At 40.1% G+C, this 21,355-nt stretch overlaps 1 protein-coding gene across 5 annotated transcripts; it reads right to left on the bottom strand.

The window, feature by feature from the left end:
- Positions 1-604: 604 nt before the first annotated feature.
- LOC145117018 (WRKY transcription factor 6-like) lies at positions 605-19,705 on the bottom strand. Of its 5 annotated transcripts, XM_079053329.1 has the most exons (7): positions 19,323-19,705; positions 19,130-19,228; positions 18,658-19,032; positions 18,442-18,555; positions 18,087-18,366; positions 17,757-18,002; positions 605-702 (listed from the first exon to the last, which is right to left on the bottom strand). In XM_079053329.1, exons 1-7 carry the CDS (start codon positions 19,635-19,637, stop codon positions 668-670), a joined length of 1,464 nt encoding a protein of 487 aa, XP_078909455.1. In that variant the 5' UTR covers positions 19,638-19,705; the 3' UTR covers positions 605-667. The 5 variants fall into 5 exon arrangements, with proteins under 5 accessions (XP_078909455.1, XP_078909451.1, XP_078909452.1 ...); XM_079053325.1 differs by having other exon boundaries at positions 607-702; positions 17,757-18,366; positions 19,323-19,704; XM_079053326.1 differs by lacking the exon at positions 605-702 and adding an exon at positions 7,470-7,549 and having other exon boundaries at positions 17,757-18,366; positions 19,323-19,704.
- Between the last annotated feature and the right edge of the window lie 1,650 nt (positions 19,706-21,355).

Below are 21,355 nucleotides of genomic sequence, written 5' to 3'. Positions count from 1 at the left end.
AAGGTGTAGAAGGAGAAGAAAATGCAAGAAAATCATGAAAACTTGAAGGGATATGAAGGAGATTCGATTTTACCTTGAAAAATACTTCAAAAGGGAAGAAGATTTTGAGTAAAATGAGGGATATTTAGCTGGAAATTTGTGGGTTTTGGGGATGATTCATAGAGGGAAAAAATGGGGGATTTAGAGAGAAGAAAAGAGAGAGAGAGAGAGAGAGAGAGAGAGAGAGAGAGAGAGAGAGAGAGAGAGAGAGAGAGAGAGAGAGAGAGAGAGAGAGAAAGAGAGAGAGACGAGACGAGAGATTTTGTCTCTCGGGATACCCAATCTCTCTCGTCATATCTTTTGGGTCTCTCAACCAAAATCGGTCACAAAAATATAGAAATACATGTAGAACCATGGATAATCGAAAAGTAAAATCTCTCCCACAACGTTGTCTTCTATGTTCGTCATTTATAGACAGAAGGATGAGAGAAGCTTTTAGAGAGAGAATGAGGAGGTAGTAGTGTGTGGGAGAAGGTAAAATGATTGAAATGTAACACCCATAAAATTAAGTCAATTTAAAACTTTTAAAACATTTCCAAAACCATTAACCATTACAAAACTTGTTTTCAAAATGTATCATATCAGAGTATCCCAGAAACAAAGTCATAAAAAGTGAGGAGTTGTACGATCACGCCTTCGCCTTGCCGCGATCCCCTGATGTACCTGAAACAATAAACTGAAATTGTAAGCCCGAAAGCTTAGTGAGTTCCCCAAAATACCCATACCACAAAAATACACATATAATCATAAACAACATATTATGGGTCCAGTCAACCATCGGGTTGGAATACCCCAAGCCCTCAACCATCCGGTTGGAATGCCAACATACTATGGGTCCAATCATCCTCGGGATGGAATGCCCACACTTACTACGAGTCCAATCATCCTCGGGATGGAATACTCACGGCCCACAACCTACAGGTTGGAATGCCCAGGTCTATTGGCCTCCGCACAAAGCAGATAAACCTCAACCGCTAAACGAACATGTGAACATATAACAGATAATCACATAACAGTCTATAGACAATACTTGATCTAACGGATCATACCACAAAGCACATGACACCATCCTATCTACCAGGATGCCGATCTAACAGATCATACCACATACCATATAATATTATCCTACCCTCCAGGATACCGATCTAACAGATCATACTAGCATAACGTAACCATATAACAAATCCAAAGGGTCGGCCTTGGTGCCTTAGACCCTTGAGTATAGTGAGGATAACTCACCTCGCAAGTAGCTCGGAAGGTAGTGTCAAACTCCTCCAGATGTAGCTCCAACTCCAACACCTATATTCACCAATGTCCTTTGCTATCAATATTCAATTTACCAAAATACCCTCAGAAGTCAACTGGTCAACCCTTGGTCAAAGTTAAAGTCAACTGTCACGGTCAACAGTCCATGTTGACCTCAACTCGTCGAGTACCCTTATCTACTCGCCGAGTTCCTTGCATAACTTGCCAACTCGCCGAGTCACTCGTCTGACACGCTGAGCCTAAGGCAATCTTCATCGGACTCGCCGAGTCCCTTCAGTCCTTCATCCATACAGATGCCTTTTAATCCCTACTAAGGATCCATACTGTAGATCCAAGCTCCTAGGGCATGTTTATCACGTAAAGTTGCAAACTTTACGTGCATGAAAGGTGCTAATGACTTAAATCCAGCTAAAGAAGAGGTTCTAGGCAAAAGAGCTTCACCAACATGCTAAAGACTGAGACTTTATGATGATAAGAGCCAAGATGAGCCTAGATCTGAAGTTGCAACTTCAGATCTTGGTTCATCACTGGAAATGTAACACCAAATGCCCAAAATGGTCCTAAAACTCAAATATAAAAGGGATCTAGCTAGAAGAAGCTCAAGGTGATGATTTGATACCTTCAAATGATGATAAACTAAGGTAGACTTCAGATCCCCAACTGTTCCTTGCTCAAAGCTTCTTGATCTTCAAGCCTTTCCTCACCAAGATCCACCTTTCATGCTTAAACACACAAGTATGGAGAGAAAATGGAGATTTAGGGTTTTTGGACTCACAGGGGCTGTAAGGGAAGGCTAATGGGGGCAAAGGATCCCTTAAATAGGGTGCAAAACCCCGGGGATTAGGGTTTCACCCTCCAGCTCCAACTCGTCGAGTCACTCTTCCGACTCGGCGAGTTGGTCACTTAAATATGTGGCCCAATCCCGCTCCTACTCGACGAGTTAGGGCATCCACTCGTCGAGTAGACCTTGAAACTTGAAATTTAAAGTCATACTATCAATACCCGAGAATCGGGGCGTTACTATTCTCCCTCACTTGAACTAGACTTTGCCCTCGAAGTCTGCTGCGGTGAACAACTCCGGATAGTGCTCCCGCATCTCAGCCTCTGGCTCCCATGTCCATTCGGATCCCCACCGATGCTCCCACTGTACCTTCACCAAAGGTATCTCCTTGTTCTATAGAATCTTCACCTTCCTCTCTAGTATGGCCACGGGCCTCTCAACATAGTTCAGGCGCTCATCGACCTGAATGTCATCCAAGGATACCACCGCCTCCTGGTCCATAACACATTTTCACAATTCCGAAACGTGGAAAGTGCTGTAAATCCGACTAAGCTCCTCCGGAAGCTCTAGCCTATATGCCACCTTGCCAATCCTGACAACAATCCTGAACGGCCCAATATATCGGGGACCCAATTTTCCCCTCTTCCTGAAGCGGATCACACCATTCCAGGGCGAGACCTTCAGGAGTACCATATCAACGACCTGAAACTATAACTCGGATCGGCGCCGGTCGGCGTAACTCTTCTGCCGACTCTGAGCGGTCTGTAGTCACTGCCTAATCTGCTAAATCTTCTCGGTAGTCTGCAAGACTACCTCCGTCCGACCCATCACCCTGTGTCCGACCTCACCCTAACAAACCGGGGTGCGACATCTCCGCCCATACAACAGCTCGAAAGGCGGAGCGCCAATGCTGGAATGATAGCTGTTGTTGTAGGCGAACTCTACAAGGGGTAGGTGGGAATCCCAGCTCCCACCGAAGTCAATAACACACGCCCTCAACATGTCCTCAAGGGTCTGAATGGTCCGCTCACTCTGACCGTCGGTTTGCGGGTGAAATGCTTTGCTAAAATGCAACTGCGTGCCCAGTTCCTCGTGGAACTTCTGCCAGAAGCGGGAGGTAAATCTAACATCTCGATTGGAGACAATGGAGACTGGGACTCCGTGGCGAGCAACAATCTCGCGGACATACACGTCGGCCAACTTCTCGGCCGATGAACTCTCCCGTATGGCCAAGAAATGGGCACTCTTGGTCAATCGATCCACGATGACCCATATAGCATCAAATCCCTTCGCCGTCCTCGACAACTTGGTAACAAAATCCATCGTGATTTGTTCCCATTTCCACATGGGAATCTTCAGGAGCTGCAGTTTGCCATGCGGCCTCTGATGCTCGGCCTTGACCATCCTACAGGTCAAGCACCTCTCGACGTACCAAGCGATTTCTCGCTTCATACATGGCCACCAGTAACTCAAACTCAGGTCTCTATACATCTTGGTGGCCCCGGGTGGATAGAAAAATGAGACTTGTAGGCCTCCTCCATGACTGTCTGTCTGATCCCACCAGACATCGGAACCGAAACCCGACCGCATCGGGTCAATAATCCCCGACAATCCTGCTCAAACCGGGTGTTCTCACGCTTGATCCTCTCCAGCTTCCAATTCTCCGGTCGCATGCCCTCAACCTGGGCGTCTCTGATCAGACTCACAAGCGGAGAATCCACCGCTATCCTCATACATATATTAATCGACTCATAAGCACAAATACTCATACCTGGCCCAATCAGCCTCGAGCTGGAATACGAGGCATGCCTACGACGGGTCCAGTCATCCCTAAGATAGAATACCCTCGTATCATACACATGTTTGGTCCAATCAACCCTCGGGTTGGAATACCAAACACGTCAGTTCCACTCAATCGTAGGGTCCAGTCATCCTCACGATGGAATACCCTAGATTGGAATACCATTTTATACATAACTTGGGTGTACCCCATAACTTGAAATCCAAGGACCTATCCTTGCATCTCATCCAAAATCCTCTGATTCATCACAACCGAGTAACACTCATCTGAAATACCGGGTTCCGTCCCGGTCGCGGAGCTAAAGGATTCCCACATAGTTTCCTCACACGACTTTCGAACGAAATCCTTCCCTGGAACTAGTTGGCACTAGATATCATGCCTCTGCGACTCTAACAACCTCCTGATCCAACTGATCGGATCCTTGCATCAAATCCTGACGTCACCAAATCCAAGGCTAAAAGTGATTGCTACCTGACCAACGGTAGACATATATCACAAATGACCTTAAGCAATTCCTTGCTTCCTTGATCTCTTAACTATAGTGGCATTCCTACAGTCTTATTGCTGGCTTAACCAGGTCTAATCCCTCTAGGGAAACCCATAACCAATCCGTGGATTTCCATATCCTCACTGCTACACCCGAACTGGTGGATACTATTGTTCCCTCCGCGTCCTAGCAACGCGCTCATACTATCTACCAACCTAGCGAATGTTGCGGCTACACCTACAGACTTACATCACTCTAGCACTATTTGTTAACCTTGTGAATGCTACGGCTACACCCGCAGACTTATAACACTTCTCACACTATCTGCTGCTAGTGAATGCTACGGCTACCCCCGCATTCTTACCACACTTCCCATACTAACTGATCGCTAGTGAATGCTACAGCTACCCCCGCAGTCATACAACACTTCCATATCGGTCGAACACGCGCTCGACCTAACACACAACTGAACTTAATTCATGGCTAGAATTCCATCCTGTTTTTCCCCAAGTTCTGCTATCAAGCGTCGAAAAGACGCGATTCACATGTTGGGGAGCTTTACCGAACTCCCAACTCACACAACACTCAAACCAAGCAGCCACTTGGGTTGTCTTCCTTCCTGACAACGATGCGAAACTTATCCCATTTTCAAAACTGGTCCTGCTTCTGCATTCCGGTTCGATTCTCCCCCACTTAGATTCAACTAAGTCTTCACAATACATGGAAATTTGAGAATTCCCAATCCTTCTTACTTCCAACGATCGATTTGATGACAATCAGACCTCACCAACTAGTACTCCTTACTAGCCACCCCAAATGATCACACGCTTCTAATAACTAGATGAACACTTCCTGAATCCCACTGAAACCGAAAATCCCTAATGCTTGGATGACCCCACGTTCAAGTCCTGAAGACCAAAAGGTAGATGCTCCAAACACGTTTCCCGCTCTCGGGCTCTAGAATCATTCTCTTCAGGGTTCGCACCCTGACTCACTTACCAGCTTAAACATCCACAGTTGAACTGCAGCAGCTGAAGCAACCTCTGCCCTAAACCGGGCTACAAACCACTCCCAAAACAGAGTCTACAATCCCAAAAGTGCAATAGGCCGCACAATCAATCCTTACCGCCTAATACAAGAGATCCAAGGCAAACCGAACCTCACAAAATACTTATGCCACATCGACCCACCTGCGCTCACCGGCGCTGAAATAATATCGCCAATCCCTGCATCCAACTGGCCCGAGCTGGAATACAGCCTGATCCTGGGGTCACAAGCCTGCTCACTCATTCGAACTCGAAAAACTGAAAGGGCACAATCGTTACCATAGATGATAAAATTCTAATCAATCACTCTACCTCCCCTCTTCTAATGAATCCCTGAACTCTAATCACCTACAATCCTTTGATAATAAATTTCTCCTGACACCACCAATGGCCTAACAACTCATGAAACTCCGCAACACATAGATCAGACAGAACAGGTAACTAACACGAAATTACTGCTTATCCATATTCAACAATATTCCAAGACAAAAATAAATACCGATCATGGACGATTTGACCACAATATTATTACAGAATGGGGTTTTCCAATTACATACCAGAGACTTCTTGTGGCTCGACCTTGACCTCCTGAGGAACGATGACCGCTGGAATCTGAATTCCTTCCGTCCTCAACGCAGGACAACTGGACCTGAAATGACCTAGCTGGTGACAGTGAAAGCATATCTGATCCTTCTTGCAATCCCGTTGCACATGCCCTCTCTCCCCACACTTGTAGCACCTGAATTTGTGACAATCAAATCTGTGGGTTCCCCCACACTTTCCACACACCTCCTGACCCTCCTGACTTCCAGTACTTAGGTTAGCTGTCTCCAACTCTTCGTCCTTTGTTGAAAAGTCCCTCCTCCTCTTTCCTAGTTGTGACCCCACCACCGGCACTCCCCCAGTAGTCATCCCGATAGCAACATCTCTCACAGATTGCAACGCTGCAACTTGCTCCTCGAACTTGGCGATCACCCTGGCGGTGACCCAGTCCACGACACCAAACAATTCTTCTCGCAAAATCTGAGACACCTCCACGGAAATCATCTCCCGTATCTGATCGACGGACAATACCGGCCTATCCTGGCCACTCGCTCCCTATCCTGATCCGGATCCCGCCTCAAATCGATTCGACATCACCATACTGAACATATACCAGGAAGATATCAGATAATCCACATGCACAACGGGAAACCTACTCCCAACCAAACCCTAGGGGTTGTGACTTCCTTGATACGCGTATGGGTCCTGTGCTTTCAGTAGTACGGGACCATACTACCTTCCACACCTACCCATATTTGTCTCAAGTATCACCACAACACCCTACAATATACATATACATAGCGAGCGATAAATCCTCACTCCTAGAGGAATGCTAAATATCTCATAACTGGCCTCCCGGCCTCTCACTACCCACCCATCCACCAACTGCCACACGACCCTCCATTGGTGCTAGTTAACCATTGCATGAATACAATCACATACCGCACGGCTTAAACAATCTTAGACTAAAAGATTTAATCCCACAACGGTTGGACTCAGACAAGAGCTGCGCAGCAGGACCAAATCCCTTACCCTAAGACCATTTAACTCATGTAGCATGTGACTTAGAGTATTCACCCAATAGTTAGTTCACAAGCGAAAGAGTCACAAACAATCAATTGAGGTACTCTACATAAGATAAGGCATCAAAGATCAGGCAATTCTATCATACGATTCCTGAGGATCCCTATCTTATTACTAGCATGTTGTTCTAACATATCACATAATATCAAATAACTTGTATGGTATTTTGGGGTCTACTTACTGGCTCCGGCTGATCGTACACTTCGCATCCTCTTTTACTTATTTTTCAAACCATTTAAAAATCATTTTGAAAATCTTTCCTTGATTTGAGACTGGATTCACACGAGTGTTCCTCCAATTCACTCAAACCAAGGCTCTGATACCAACTTGTAACACCCACAAAATTCAAGCCAATTTAAAACTTTTAAAACATTTCCAAAACCATTAACCATTACAATACTTGTTTTCAAAATGTATCATATCAGAGTATCCCAGAAACAAAGTCATAAAAAGTGAGGAGTTGTACAATCACGCCTTCACCTTGCCGCGATCCCCTGATGTACCTGAAACAATAAACTAAAACTGTAAGCCCGAAAGCTTAGTGAGTTCCCCCAAAATACCCATACCACTACAATACACATATAATCATAAACAACATATTATGGGTCCAGTCAACCATCGGGTTGGAATACCCCAGGCCCTCAACCATCCGGTTGGAATGCCAACATACTATGGGTCCAATCATCCTCGAGATGGAATACCCCAGGCCCACAACCAACAGGTTGGAATGCCCACATACTACGAGTCCAATCATCCTTGGGATGGAATACTCACGGCCCACGACCTATAGGTTGGAATGCCCAGGTCTATTGGCCTCCGCACAAAGCAGATAAACCTCAACCGATAAATGAACATGTGCACATATAACAGATAATCACATAACAGTCTATAGACAATACTTGATCTAACGGATCATACCACATAGCACATGACACCATCCTATCTACCAGGATGCCGATCAAATAGATCATACCACATATCATATAATATTATCCTACCCTATAGGATACCGGTCTAACAGGTCTTACCACATACCATATAATATTATCCTACCCTCTAGGATACCGGTCTAACAGGTCATACCACATACCATATAATATTATCCTACCCTCTAGGATACCGATCTAATAGATCATACTAGCATAACGTAACCAGATAACAAATCCAAAGGGCCGGCCTTGGTGCCTTAGACCCTTGAGTATAGTGAGGATAACTCACCTCGCAAGTAGCTCGGAAGGTAGTGTCAAACTCCTCCAGATGTAGCTCCAACTCCAACACCTATATTCACCAATGTCCTTTGCTATCAATATTCAATTTACCAAAATACCCTCAGAAATCAACTGGTCAACCCTTAGTCAAAGTCAAAGTCAAAGTCAACTGTCACGGTCAACAGTTCATGTTGACCTCAACTCGTCGAGTACCCTTATCTACTCATCGAGTTCCTTGCATAACTTGCCAACTCGCCGAGTCACTCGTCTGACACACCGAGCCTAAGGCAATCTTCATCGGACTCGTCGAGTCATTCATACGACTCGCCGATTCCCTTCAGTCCTTCATCCATACAGATGCTTTTAAGCCCTGCTAAGGCTCCATACTGCAGATCCAAGCTCCTAGGGCATGTTTTTCACGTAAAGTTGCAAACTTACGTGCATGCAAGGTGCTAATGACTTAAATCCAGCTAAAGAAGAGGTTCTAGGCAAAAGAGCTTCACCAACATGCTAAAGACTGAGACTTTATGATGATAAGAGCCAAGATGAGCCTAGATCGGAAGTTGCAACTTCAGATCTTGGTTCATCACTCGAAATGTAACACAAAATGCCCAAAATGGTCCCAAAACTCAAATATAAAAGGGATCTAGCTAGAAGAAGCTGAAGTTGATGACTTGATACCTTCAAATGATGATAAACTGAGGTAGACTTCAGATCCCCAACTGTTCCTTGCTCAAAGCTTCTTGATCTTCAAGCCTTTCCTCACCAAGATCCACATTTCAAGCTTAAACACACAAGTATGAAGAGAAAATGGAGATTTAGGGTTTCTGGACTCACAGGGGTTGTAAGGGAAGGCTAAGGGGGTAAAGGATCCTTTAAATAGGGTGCAAAACCCCGTGGATTAGGCTTTCACCCTCCAGCTCCAACTCGTCGAGTCACTCTTCCGACTCGGCGAGTTGGTCACTTAAATATGTGGCCCAATCCCGCTCCTACTCGACGATTCAGGGCATCCACTCGTCGATTAGACCTTGAAACTTGAAATTTAAAGTCATACTATCAATACCCAAGAATCGGGGTGTTACATGAAAACTTGGGAAGTGCGTGGTCTTGGGAGGTGTATTCCGAATTCTAGTGGATGAGTGGGGCTTTCTCTCATTTCCTTTACTTTAAATTTTAAATCCATAGTTTTTATAAAAAAATTATCCAATTTTTATAAAATGTGTTTTTGGTCTAGTTTTAATCCATAAAAATCTTGATTTTTAAACTAATAATTGGGGATATATGTTGATACCTTAAATTATATTTTCCTTGATTACTTTTTCCAAATTTTAATTATTATAAGATGTTATTATAAGGTTCATAACCATTTTTATAATTTTTGATGTTAGATTTATAAAAATTTAGGTTTTTCAGGGTTTTTAAGGTTTTAAGGAATTTGTTAATCTTTGGATGTCAAAATAAATTGAACTTTTGTAACATACACGTTTTGAAATCGTGTATTGTAAATTATAAAAGTGAATAATATTATGAAATATTATGTGAAATTGAGTGTTGAGTTCTAACGGATAGTTTTTACTAAGAAATGAAGTAAAACTATGTTTAGGATTACTCAGAAAGTATTGAAAGTCTTATGAGATTCCAATCAAAAGACAAATAGTGAAATTTAACGAAAATATAAAATTTGAAATAAGTAAAATTTTATTATTGAAAGTTTTAGATAATCTCATTAGAAACATGTAAGTGAAAACCTCATCGAAATCCAAGTTATAACGAAGAAGTTATGACCAATCGAAGATCCGCAACAAAACCGGCAAACACTATTCAGCGTAAAAAGTGAGTTTTCGATAAACTACTTTTTAGCCTTAGTGATCTAAATGAAAGTCGTAGTACTCGTTAAACCGAGAATTTTCATAAAAAGAACGTCCAAATCTGACTTCGTATGAGGAAGTTATGATTTTTCTAAGTTTCGGAATAGCGGTAGACAGCTAAAAACTCAAAATAAAGATCGAGCGATATTTAGCCAAAACAACCTAAACGAGAATCGAAGGTCTCGTCAATAGTAGTACAACGGTAAAAAGACTGACGAAAACGGACGCCGGATGAAGAAGTTATGGATTTTTAACGGATTTACATGTCCCGGCCTGTTAAAAATAATAATATTAAAAATAAAGTCAAAATTAGCCGACGAAGTCTAAACGAGAGTTGTTGATTATATTCTCACCTATGCGTGCATATAAATAACGTCAAAAACCGAGCTCGTCTGCGAAAGTTATGAATTTTGGAAGATTTTGGCTCAAAAACCGAGAAATATTGGATAATACCATAAATTTTCGCATGAACAGTACCGGCCACGTCACCCGCTCTCGCGAACCGCCCCGTGTCCGATCTCGGTGAGTCAGCAAATGCGTGTCGCCACCCCTCGCATCCGAAGCGCAGTCCAACCTCCGTCCGACGCATGTAGCGTCCGAAGTCTTGTTGTTCGACATGTGCTTGCCTGCGAGCCGAGCCACCTGGGCCTCGCATCTGTTGCCGTGTGCAATCTTCTCAGCCCTCGGATCCGAGCCCTCTCACCACTATAAATGGCATGCGAACCCTCTCGGGTATTTTTGGATTTTTGTCACTTTTTCACCTCAAATTTCATATTTTAGCTATTTTCACTTCCCCGGAAGCCCCGGTATCAATTTGAACACCCGAAACACGCCCCGAAGTGCCCAAAGAGCCCAAGAAATTTATCTTTTCGGTTTAAAGCTCTACCCTCGCAAAGGCCTAATTTTCAATAAAGCTTCCGGTTTTCAACGACGAAACTTTATTATTGTAACGAAGTGCTGCACAAATTACTATTTTACCCCCGGTTATTTCAAGGTGAGTTCAATATATTGGAACAATTGTATGTTATGTGTTATATGTGCTATGTGCTTTTCAGTGTTATTATTCCGGGTTATTTTCCCGTGTTATTTTTATTCGCTATTTTAATAGCAAAGAAATACCTTTGACCATGTGATCAGTGAAAGGACTTAGATTCACATTGGTACTGGTATGTAGCCTCTGGCCATGTAGAGCATGTCTCCGTAAGAGAATGACTTCTATTCTATGGCATTGGCAGAAGGTTAGACAGGGCTATAAGCCTAAAATCTACCAAAATGTTAATCAGAAGTTTTATGTCTTCTGTGCCATTTGGGCCAAAGCTTTATTGATGTATATCAAGTATGGAAATTGTTATGTCTCATTGATTGTATATCTTTGAATCAAATCTTAAGTTGATATTGAAAGTCTGTCATATGATACGCATATGCTATTGTTGTTATCGTTCCTCTTTGCTTCTGTCACATTTTTATATATATGACATAAGATTATATTGTATCTATTATTGAATTCACTAAGCGTTATCGCTTATCCCTCTCAATGTTTAACTAATGCAGGTGATAATCATCCAGTATAGTCTTATACTGTGTTTGGAAGATTTAGAAAAGTTAATACCTTTTTCTTTGTATTTAATGTTCATGTATGTATATGAATAATAGATTCCTGGGTAGTTATGTAAAATATTAAACTTAGTCGGTTTGTATCTAGTCTTTTGTATTAAGACAATCAATGTAAAATATAATATGTTTATGAATATGCAAGTAGCATGTTTTGAGGAAGTAACTTGGATTGTTAATTATGAAAGTGTGAGTCTTTCAATTTTCGAGACTTCAAATTATTTTTGGGTTTCCTAACTCCTATTCAAGTTAGAAATAATGTTTGTAATTCGTTTTTGTCGGTTTATTGGCATTTCTATGTAGTGATTCCGAGATTCAAGTGAAATTGAATAATCAAGTATACTAGTACTAGTTTTCAACTTTGACTTAAGTTCCTACGAGACTCGGGCCTAATTTCTACTACTAGGTCAAGTGCATGATGTATCTACATGAATGCACAAAGATGCTCGAGTCAAGGAATGACCCGAATTTGATAGTCACTACAGTTAAAGTAGTTATAGAAGTCACGTATCAATGTGAAATCTAAGTACACTTGCCCTCGTTTCTAATTGTTTCCAAGTTTATAGTAGGTTATAACTTAGCTTCTAGTTACTAAGTCTAGCATGTGTCGTTCATATACGTGCAACTAAGTTTATTCAAATCTAGAACTATCTCGGATTTTGATGGTTATCACACTTAACTCACATCTTCACCATTCTTTCCATCACATAAATATGGATATCCTCTAATACACTGATAATGGGCTTCTTCTTATCATCCATTATAAGATTATTGAAGCTTTATGAGTATCCATTCTCCACATATTCACAAAAAGCATGGTGAACTCTGAAGAAATCCAAAGACCATGTCCTATGGTCCCTCTTCATAAGATGAACAAAGGTAGCAAAGTTTAATTGTTCAATCTCCTTCATGGTTGCATTGAAATGTTTTTTAGTAGTTGCTTTACTGGCCCTCCAAAAAATATTCTCAAATGGTGCTCTAGGAAATTGTTTTCTATGTTCTGCTACTAGTAATACCTCCTTCACTGCCTCAACCAATCCTTACATATATAGCATCATATGATGAAGTTAGAATGACAGGCAATGCATTAAAATACAATAACAAAATGAAGCATACCTTGTGTTGATCAAACATCAGAACTAGATCATTTCCATGAATTGCAATGTTCAAATATTTTGTAAGATTCTCAATAAATCGTTTCCAATTATCTTTATTCTCTACACATACAACTGCCCAAGCAATTAGGAATATTCCTATAACATCCCAATATTGAGGTAATTTGAATTTTTAACCCTATGTATGAAGGAATATTGCATTTTTAACCCTTGGGCTTTAGAAGATTGCAAGAATGGCCCATAGTGGCATTTTGGTGATTTTGGCCATAAGTTAGTACGTTGGGCGTACGTTGTGTACGCTAGGCGTGCTAGGGCGGACCCTAGTACGTTGGGCGTACACCGTATACGTAGGGCGTACATGGTAAATCCTTAAACCCTAATTTTTAGGGTTTGGTCCATATATATAAGCATAATTATCATCTCACATCTCATTCCCTCATCAGCCTCCACCTGATAAAATGTCCCTCTTACTAACCCTAAGTGAGAAGAGTGCATTTTGAGCTCAACTTTGTGTTTTGGTGTCATTCTTGAAGAAGAAGAAGAAGAAGAAGAAGGTGGTGGGAAGACCTTGAAGCTTGGAAGCGACTTAGATCTGGGATTCTCTCCTTGCTAGCAACCTCCAGGAGGTAAAAAAGCTCCTTGGTTGATCATCATATCTTGTAAATCTATCCATTTCTTCATTTAGGGCATTTTTGGTCCCAACTATGATGATTCTTGAGCATGGCATGCTCTTAATCGATTAAGTCATCCTTTCAGACCTATTGAGGGGTCTTGAGTCATAAAAATGTGGTCTTGATGCTTAGTTTTTCCCCATGCATGCTCTAGAACGTCTTAAAGTGTTAAGAAGTTGGGATTTTGTGTGTTAAGCACTTAATGGGCATGCAAAGTCATAAAGTTGGAAAATTTATGACTCTTAGTGGTATATTGGCCTTGGATGTGAATTGGGATGTGAGAGCATAATGCATTAAGCTCTTATTGAAGAAAAAGGAAGTTTGAGATACGTCATGCTTAACCTAGAGTACACACCGCGGACGTGGTCAACTTCCCGACTCCGGTCAAAGCACGACTACGCCCAACGTAGGAGCTAAGTACGCCTCGCGTACTCAGCTAAGTGGACCAAACCATTGAGTTTGACTTTGACCAGGTTTGACCAAGTTTGACTTAAGGGTGTTTTGGGTATTTTGAGCTATAGTTGAGCCTTGGTCTCTATCTGTTGAATAGGTGATCAGTAGAACCGGTATTCGGAGCAGTGTATTTTTCAGCCTTTGTCAGACTGTGAGGTGAGTTTCCTCACTGTACCCGTGGGTCGAAGGCACCAATGCCAGCCCACTAGATTATTTATCCTGGTCAGGATAGTGATTTGATAGTTGTAGTTGTTCGGTGGATCCGTATGATTATTTGTATTTGTTGACTATATGTTTATGTTTGTTTGTTGTATATGTCGTCACGTTGTGTTGGGTTAATGTGGTCTTGCTTTGTGTTGTGAACCAAGATACCCGTGGACGACTAGATAGGATGTAGGCCCTGCGAGGCAGTCCAGTCAGGGTTGTGGCCCGTGGAGCGGTCCGGATAGGCTGTAGGCCCTACGAGGCGGTCCAGTCATGCTGAAGGCTCGTAGAGCGGTCCGGATAGGCTGTAGGCCCTAAGCTTTGGCTTACAGTTTTAGTTTATGGTTTCAAGTACTTCCAAGGATCGTGGAAAGAAGAATGCATGATGGTACACAGCTCCCTGTTTTATGTCTCTAGGTCTTGGGGAAAAACTCTGATTTGAAATAATACTTTTGAAACAATGACTATTTTTTTAAACAATGATGATGTATGGTTAAATTTTTGAAAATTTTAAATTATTGTGATTTTGAGTGATACAATTCCATTGTTAGCATCCCTACCCACAACACAAAGTGAATCATCATGGTAATAACTTTTCAGGAAACAACCATCAAGGTTAATTATCCTTCTACACCCTGACCTCCAACCCTCTTTCACTCAATGAAAACATATGTAAATCCTACTAAAGTAATGTCTACCATTTGAATCTGGATTTGATCATTTAATCTCCTCACCATATGACCATAGCTTGGCATAATTGTCTACAGTTGCTCCTTCAATTAGATCGAAAGCATATTTATTGTCCCTCCTATACTGACTCATACTCACTTTAATGCCTAATGTGTTTTTCACCTCCACCCTAAGCAGTCTAACACTCATTTTCTGGTAGTTTACAAATTCTTGAGTGAAATGACTTTCCATCTATCTTTAAGTGACAAATGAGCCAAATTTGAAATTCATATCACAATTATGCTAACTTTTAAGAGACTTGATCTGGAAAGACTGATCATCACCATTCGTGACCCCTAAAGCCTAAAAGTATAGCTTCCATCACAATAGTTAATTAATAGCCTCCTACTATCATTTTTGATAAAATATAGTTGATAACCACTTGCAACTACATAATTACATAGCATGTGTTTGAGTTATTTAGGATTCATAAACCTCATACCTAACACAAGTTGTTGCTCCTTCCAATGTTGCTCCTCATTGAAAATATATGGCAAATGATCAGCAACGTCAGCTTCTTAAGCTTCATTCTCAACCATGTCAGCATCAACAGGTTCAGGATGACCTATATCCTCACCCATTTCACAATATGAGGTATTATTCTTTTAGAAAAAACAAGGGTTGATATTTTCATCCCTATGCACTATCTCACCTGTTTCAGCATCATCCTGTATATCATCAGCTACTTCTTCCTATTTTTCTTCATCCAACCACTCATGCATGTTAGTATTACCAAAATGGTCTATATACATTGGGATTTCAGCACCACGTTCATAAGAAATGGCTATAAATTTGGCGTACTCAATTTCATTCCTAATTAACCTCAAACCTTTTGGAAAATCAACACCAGGAAGGTAGTAACAGAGTTTCTCATATTTTTCTCTTGTGAATCTTTCCATGAATGTGTAGCACTCGTCCTTATCCATGCTTGTGAAATCAATGTTCACCGACCTCTATTTAATATCTTCGATGTATCGTATAGGGTACTTGGAAAAGATACCTTGGAAGTGCACATCCACAATGATGTAGACATCCATGGTTGAGGAAAGTAAATGAAGGAAGGAAATAGATACAGTCGAGTCAAAGGAGAAAGGATGAATAAAGTATCGGTATTGTCTCATTAAAAACTCTAACAAGACACAGTCAACAATTACACGTCGACGCCTTAAATGAGGTGGCAAAGAAGTTACCGGCTTACCCCTTCGGCCCTTCATTTTTTCAAAAATGACCAAATAGACCCGACAAAAACAAGTTTATTCCCTGATAAAGCATGAAAATAAGTTAAGGAACTCAATGTGCAAATTTGAAAGACATTGTTGGGCTAATGTGTCATTTTTCCTATAGTTTAATAGGCTAACATGATTTCTCTAAGTTATGTAAGTAAAGTTATGTTTAATTAGTATGACAAACTGAATGAAAATTTTGTTATTAATAATTTGGTTCATGGAATTCATACGTTAATATAATAGAGAGTGGTGTGGAAGGGGATCCACAAATTCTCCGTAAGGGGGTTTCCGACTTGATAGCTTCCGGTTAAAATGGTTAAAATGAATAGGTCATGTGATAGATTTAGACATTTTAGAATTTTAGTCATTATATTATGTTGATTAATTGACATACTTAGACACATTTATTGCTCTTAAAATGGAGCATTGTGTAGGTCTGGAGAAAGTTAGGAGCGGTGGTTCAGGTTATGATTTTGGTACACTAGTCGGTTATAGAAGAATATCCAATGGAGATGGTTTGAAGCTTGCTATCGAGTTGAATGACTTTTTCATCTTTATTATCACGAAACAATTTTTCAAGATTGTTCCATACTTGAGAGGTTGTGGCATTGCGTTTCAAAATCATATGTACTAGAGGTTGAGAAATAGTTTCATATATCCAAAGTTTTCATGATGGAGCCGATACATAGCCATTTTTGTTCATTAGGTATATCCGACAATTTTTTTTCTTCAGTTCATCCAAGTGATCATACATACGTTATAGCCGACACTGTGGATGTAGAATAATCTCCGCCATTTATTATAATTGGGCGCTCGAGATGAACGATCAAAGATACCGATGATCGGATATTAGTAATAGACATACGTTATCAAATAATATATATATACAAAATACAAAGGCCATAAACGGACTATGCAAGACAATGGGCTAAGAACCTTATGGGTCAATATAAAACACGAGAATACATAAATACACTATATACACATATGTTAACATTATGTATTTAATATTGTTATCGTGTTGTTTTTGGAATCCATGTTACACAACTGAGATATGATACTATTATTATAGATAAAAACTATGAATCTAACATCATAAAGTTGACTTTAACTTGTATCTCAAGATCGAGGTGCCACCGTATCAAAGTCGACGGGCAAGGATATCGTTTTAAAATCTTTCAAGAATAATTTGGATTCATTTTATGTCGTTATCAGTTTTTTATGATTGCCGCCGCTTTAATAGAAGACCTATATTTGCCTAAAAACGTACAAATAACTATTTTTTACCAATCTAACGGCCCTATTAAATTTAAATTGTTATAAAAAAAATATCATTGAAGAACACAATAAATAATATAGTTGACGCATACACTAGAAAGAAAATCGTGGGTAAGTTTCCACCCGACTATACCAACTTATCACGTCGATCAATTAGGTTGAATCATCGCATGTGTCTTGTTATTTGTATCATTGAATTAAATAAGGTTTCTTATCATTAAATAATAAATACTTTATATACTATGTATATATAAAAGGTAATAGGGAACATGTGTGTATTAATAAGGAAGATAACTACAAAAAGAAATGAATAAAACCAGCTCATGAATTTTAATTTCATTGAAAACCTGAATTGCTGACTTTATCGTCGCCATGACCATTGTTGTTGCTGGTGGTGGCATTGACGTTTTCCTCATTGTTGTTCCCACGAGACCCGCCGGCGGTGCCACCAATAATAGACGATATCGCCGCTGCTAGGGCGGCAGTAAAATTTGGATCCGCCGTGAGGGCTGCAACAGTATCAGTCAACGCGGCAGGTGGCAGCAGCTGCCCCGGTCGGGAGCTGGCTTCCATGCTTTCAGACATTTGAAGTCCTGAGAATTTGGAGTGGTTATATAAAGACTGCCCGAAAATATGGGGCAGGTGGTTCGGGTTAGAGAATGGTTCTTGAAACTGACCGGGGCTCCGTTGGAACTGTAACGGGTTTTGAGTTTGAGTGAGGTCTAGAGTGATGGTCGGAAACGGGGCGGATGCTGAGATGGTGGCCATGCTAGAAGAGAAAGGGAGGAGATTTCTTCCTAAATAGCCGTCGGAGCTTGGCATGGACCCGGAAAGTAGCATTCCGGCGGCGGAAGAGGTGGTGGAGGCCATTGCCATTGCGGCAGGCGGGAGAGGGTGGTTGTGATTGCCTTCGTAAGTGGTGATCAGGATCGATCTATCTTGTGCACATCTTTGCACCTGTTCATCAAACATGCATCACAATTCGAACACAGAAATGATCGTTTTTTGAAAAATTAGAATGAAATTACTTACTTGTTTTCTAACGAGACAACCAGCTGCCATGGTGCAACGGTAATATGCTCGTGGACATGGGTTTCCTTTTGCCAGTTTTTGACCGTATTTCCGCCATTGACATCCATCTGCGATCTAACAGACCAAACAAATAAATTCTTCAATGAATTACGTCGTCATTCGAGAATTGAAAATTAAAACTGAATCTCTAATATTGTTCATTAATTACGTACGTACCACGGAAGCTTCTGATCGAGCACGAACAGAAACCCTAGCTTTCCGAATCGGTGGTTCAGAAGATTGATCTATATTTCCAGTGTTCTGGTTGTTAAGAATTGGTCGCGTCGATTGTTCATCGTGGTTCCTTTCTTCTGACGTCGACAACTGTAAGTTCTCATCGGTTTCAGCTTTCGCTGGATGTGCTAAACCCAGATCCATAACTTGCCTTCTAGATCCTTCTCCATTAGGGTTTTCACCACCTTGTTTTTGGTGTATCATCATCGCGAGATGATTCTCTAGTGTATTGTAATTGTAGATCACTTGATTCAACGCCTCTCTCAGCCGTTGATTCTCACCGTTCATCCTCTCCAATTTTGCTTGAACACTTGCTAACTATATATCAAATCATTTGATTACATCAAAATTCAGATTTTGACTCATCACAATAATCATGCATTAAGCTTTTAGAAGTATGTATAATGATACTCACCTCATGTTTAGTTCGTTTATCTTCATAACTAGGAGAAATGCCATCGTCGATTACAGATTGATCGCTGCTTGTGTTTCCAGTGAGAAGATTCAAACGAGTCTATAGAGTCAACGACAGATTACAACAAAGTACAGAAGAAACAAAACTCAGAATAAAAAGTAAAATAAAATAAAATACCATCATCATATCTTACATTGACATTAAAATCCAAATCGATAGCAGGTTTAGTAATCTCCTCCTTACAATTAAGATCATAATTGATCGACTTCGATGGATAGTGTTTAGTATCCGTGAAAAAATCAACTTCGTTAATCCGTTTATCATCGGACTTGTCAGGATCAGGGTCAAGGTAGTTGACAGGGAAATGAATGGTGGTTGGTGGTGGCGAATGTGATGACGACGACATGTTGTGTCTGGTGGAGTCCATGAATTCCGGTTGGTAGTGGTGGCGGTGGTCGGATGTGATGCGATCTGAATCAAAGGAGATTCCGGTTGATGGAGTGGACATTTATGAATAAATGAAGCAGTGGACTCGGCAATAAAAATGGGAAGTTCAGACTGAAGACCAGAAATATACCATGCGTGTGTTTTTGTGTTTTTCTTCATCTAGATATTTTATTTATTTATTTATTTCAGAGACCTGCGATTTGATTTGTTTTTGTTTTTTTGTGATTTATGTTTTATGTGCTTTTGTATCTCTGACACATTGCCGACGTAAGGAATAGCTGGAATTTTGGATGGTCAAAAATATCAACGTTATATTAGTAATCTATAAAAAATACAAAATATATTTGTATCATTTCACCAATTGATTTAGAGTAAACAAAAAAAAATATGGATTTAATAACTCTCAAACTATTATACCATTTTTTTTATTTAAAACCTAAATTGTCTCCACGAAATATTGCTACTATAAAACTCCAAAACAACATTTCTCCTAATCTAATCGGTGAAGGCATCGACACAACTCTCACCTCAAAGAAATGATGAAATCTTCATCTAGAATAACATGTGATTTCCTTTACTTGGTGGCATCTCTATTTCAGTTTTGTTCATAATGAAACTGAAGCTAGTTTTAACAAAGAATATAGGAAAAATCTAGATGTTGATGACTAAGAAAGAAAATATCAGGTCCCTTAGTCGAAAGAGATTGTAGTTTCAATGTAGAATTATGTGTCTTTGAAAAAGTAACATGGCGAAGGTCCACATCTCAAATTTAAGGCATTAAAGCTAGCGGAATGTTACATTTGTTTTTAATTTTGATTATTTAAAACACTATAATTTATATAAAACTAATTTCATTAATACTATGATACTTGAAATTAGTATATAAAAAACATAAAACATAAAAATAATACTGCTTCCATCCATATTTTAGCGTTATTTTGCGTTCTCCTAACAACTTGTCAAAACTCTAGATACCAGAAAGGTAATGTTTTTTTTTTTTTTTGGAAAATTGCAAAAGCATTATTCAACAACATTTCATCATTTTACCATTTGGCAAATTATGTTTCATTGTGGAGTATTAAACACAATATTAAAGTGCACTGCCATTTGGGTTTTGTGCCCAGATTTTCTCTTTGTTTCAGTAGCAGCCTGACCCATTTCATTATAGAATTGTTAGTTGATTTTATTCCAAAAAGATCGAAGACCATGATCGTAGATGTCAACCATCGGGTCCTCCTGTACATCGTTTAATGCACTGGCCAAGCGTTTGAAGAAGTCGTTTTGAGAGAAATTTATGAATGTTGAATGTTTAAAAGAGATGATTATTAAAGGTTTGATAGTAGTGAAAAATGAAGACGGATGTTTGTATTTATTTTGGTTGAAAAAGGCTTACAATTTAAATTTTTTGAAAAGAAATAGTTACTTTTTGGAAAGTAAGTTATTTTTTAAAAGTGGTAAAAACCATTTCTCTCTCCTCTACTCCGATTCACCGAATTGTTTACCAAGGTCGACATGTCAAAGTGGCGGCCGGTGTTTGGAGGTGAGTCATCGTATGCCAAGGTGGTACCGAAGTCACTCCATTTAACCTTAACAACATTTGTATCTTCAATTATGAGTATGTAAAATGTCTAGAAATTAACCATAATTATTTTCATATGGTTTTTGATTCAGTAGTTAATATTTTATTCTATATTTTTATTACCCGTAGAACATAACGTCCAAATTTATAGTTAACTCATTTATTTATTAGAGTTTTGTAACCCTTTAATTAGTTTAATA

Source organism: Lactuca virosa, chromosome 5, assembly GCF_052849685.1.
Source record: "Lactuca virosa cultivar CGN04683 chromosome 5, Lactuca_virosa_CGN04683_v6, whole genome shotgun sequence".
Lineage (NCBI taxonomy): Eukaryota > Viridiplantae > Streptophyta > Magnoliopsida > Asterales > Asteraceae > Lactuca > Lactuca virosa.
The sequence above is the reverse complement of the archived record's forward strand: the minus strand, read 5'-3'. Positions and strand labels throughout refer to the sequence as shown.

Coding starts and splice junctions, on each gene's coding strand:
- LOC145117018 (XM_079053325.1), bottom strand. CDS start 19,637: ATGTCCACTCCATCAACCGGAATCTCCTTTGATTCAGATCGCATCACA. Junction 19,229..19,322: donor ATTTGGATTTTAATGTCAAT/GTAAGATATGAT, acceptor TTGACTCTATAG/ACTCGTTTGAATCTTCTCAC. Junction 703..17,756: donor CGATAAAGTCAGCAATTCAG/GTTTTCAATGAA, acceptor TTATTGTTTCAG/GTACATCAGGGGATCGCGGC.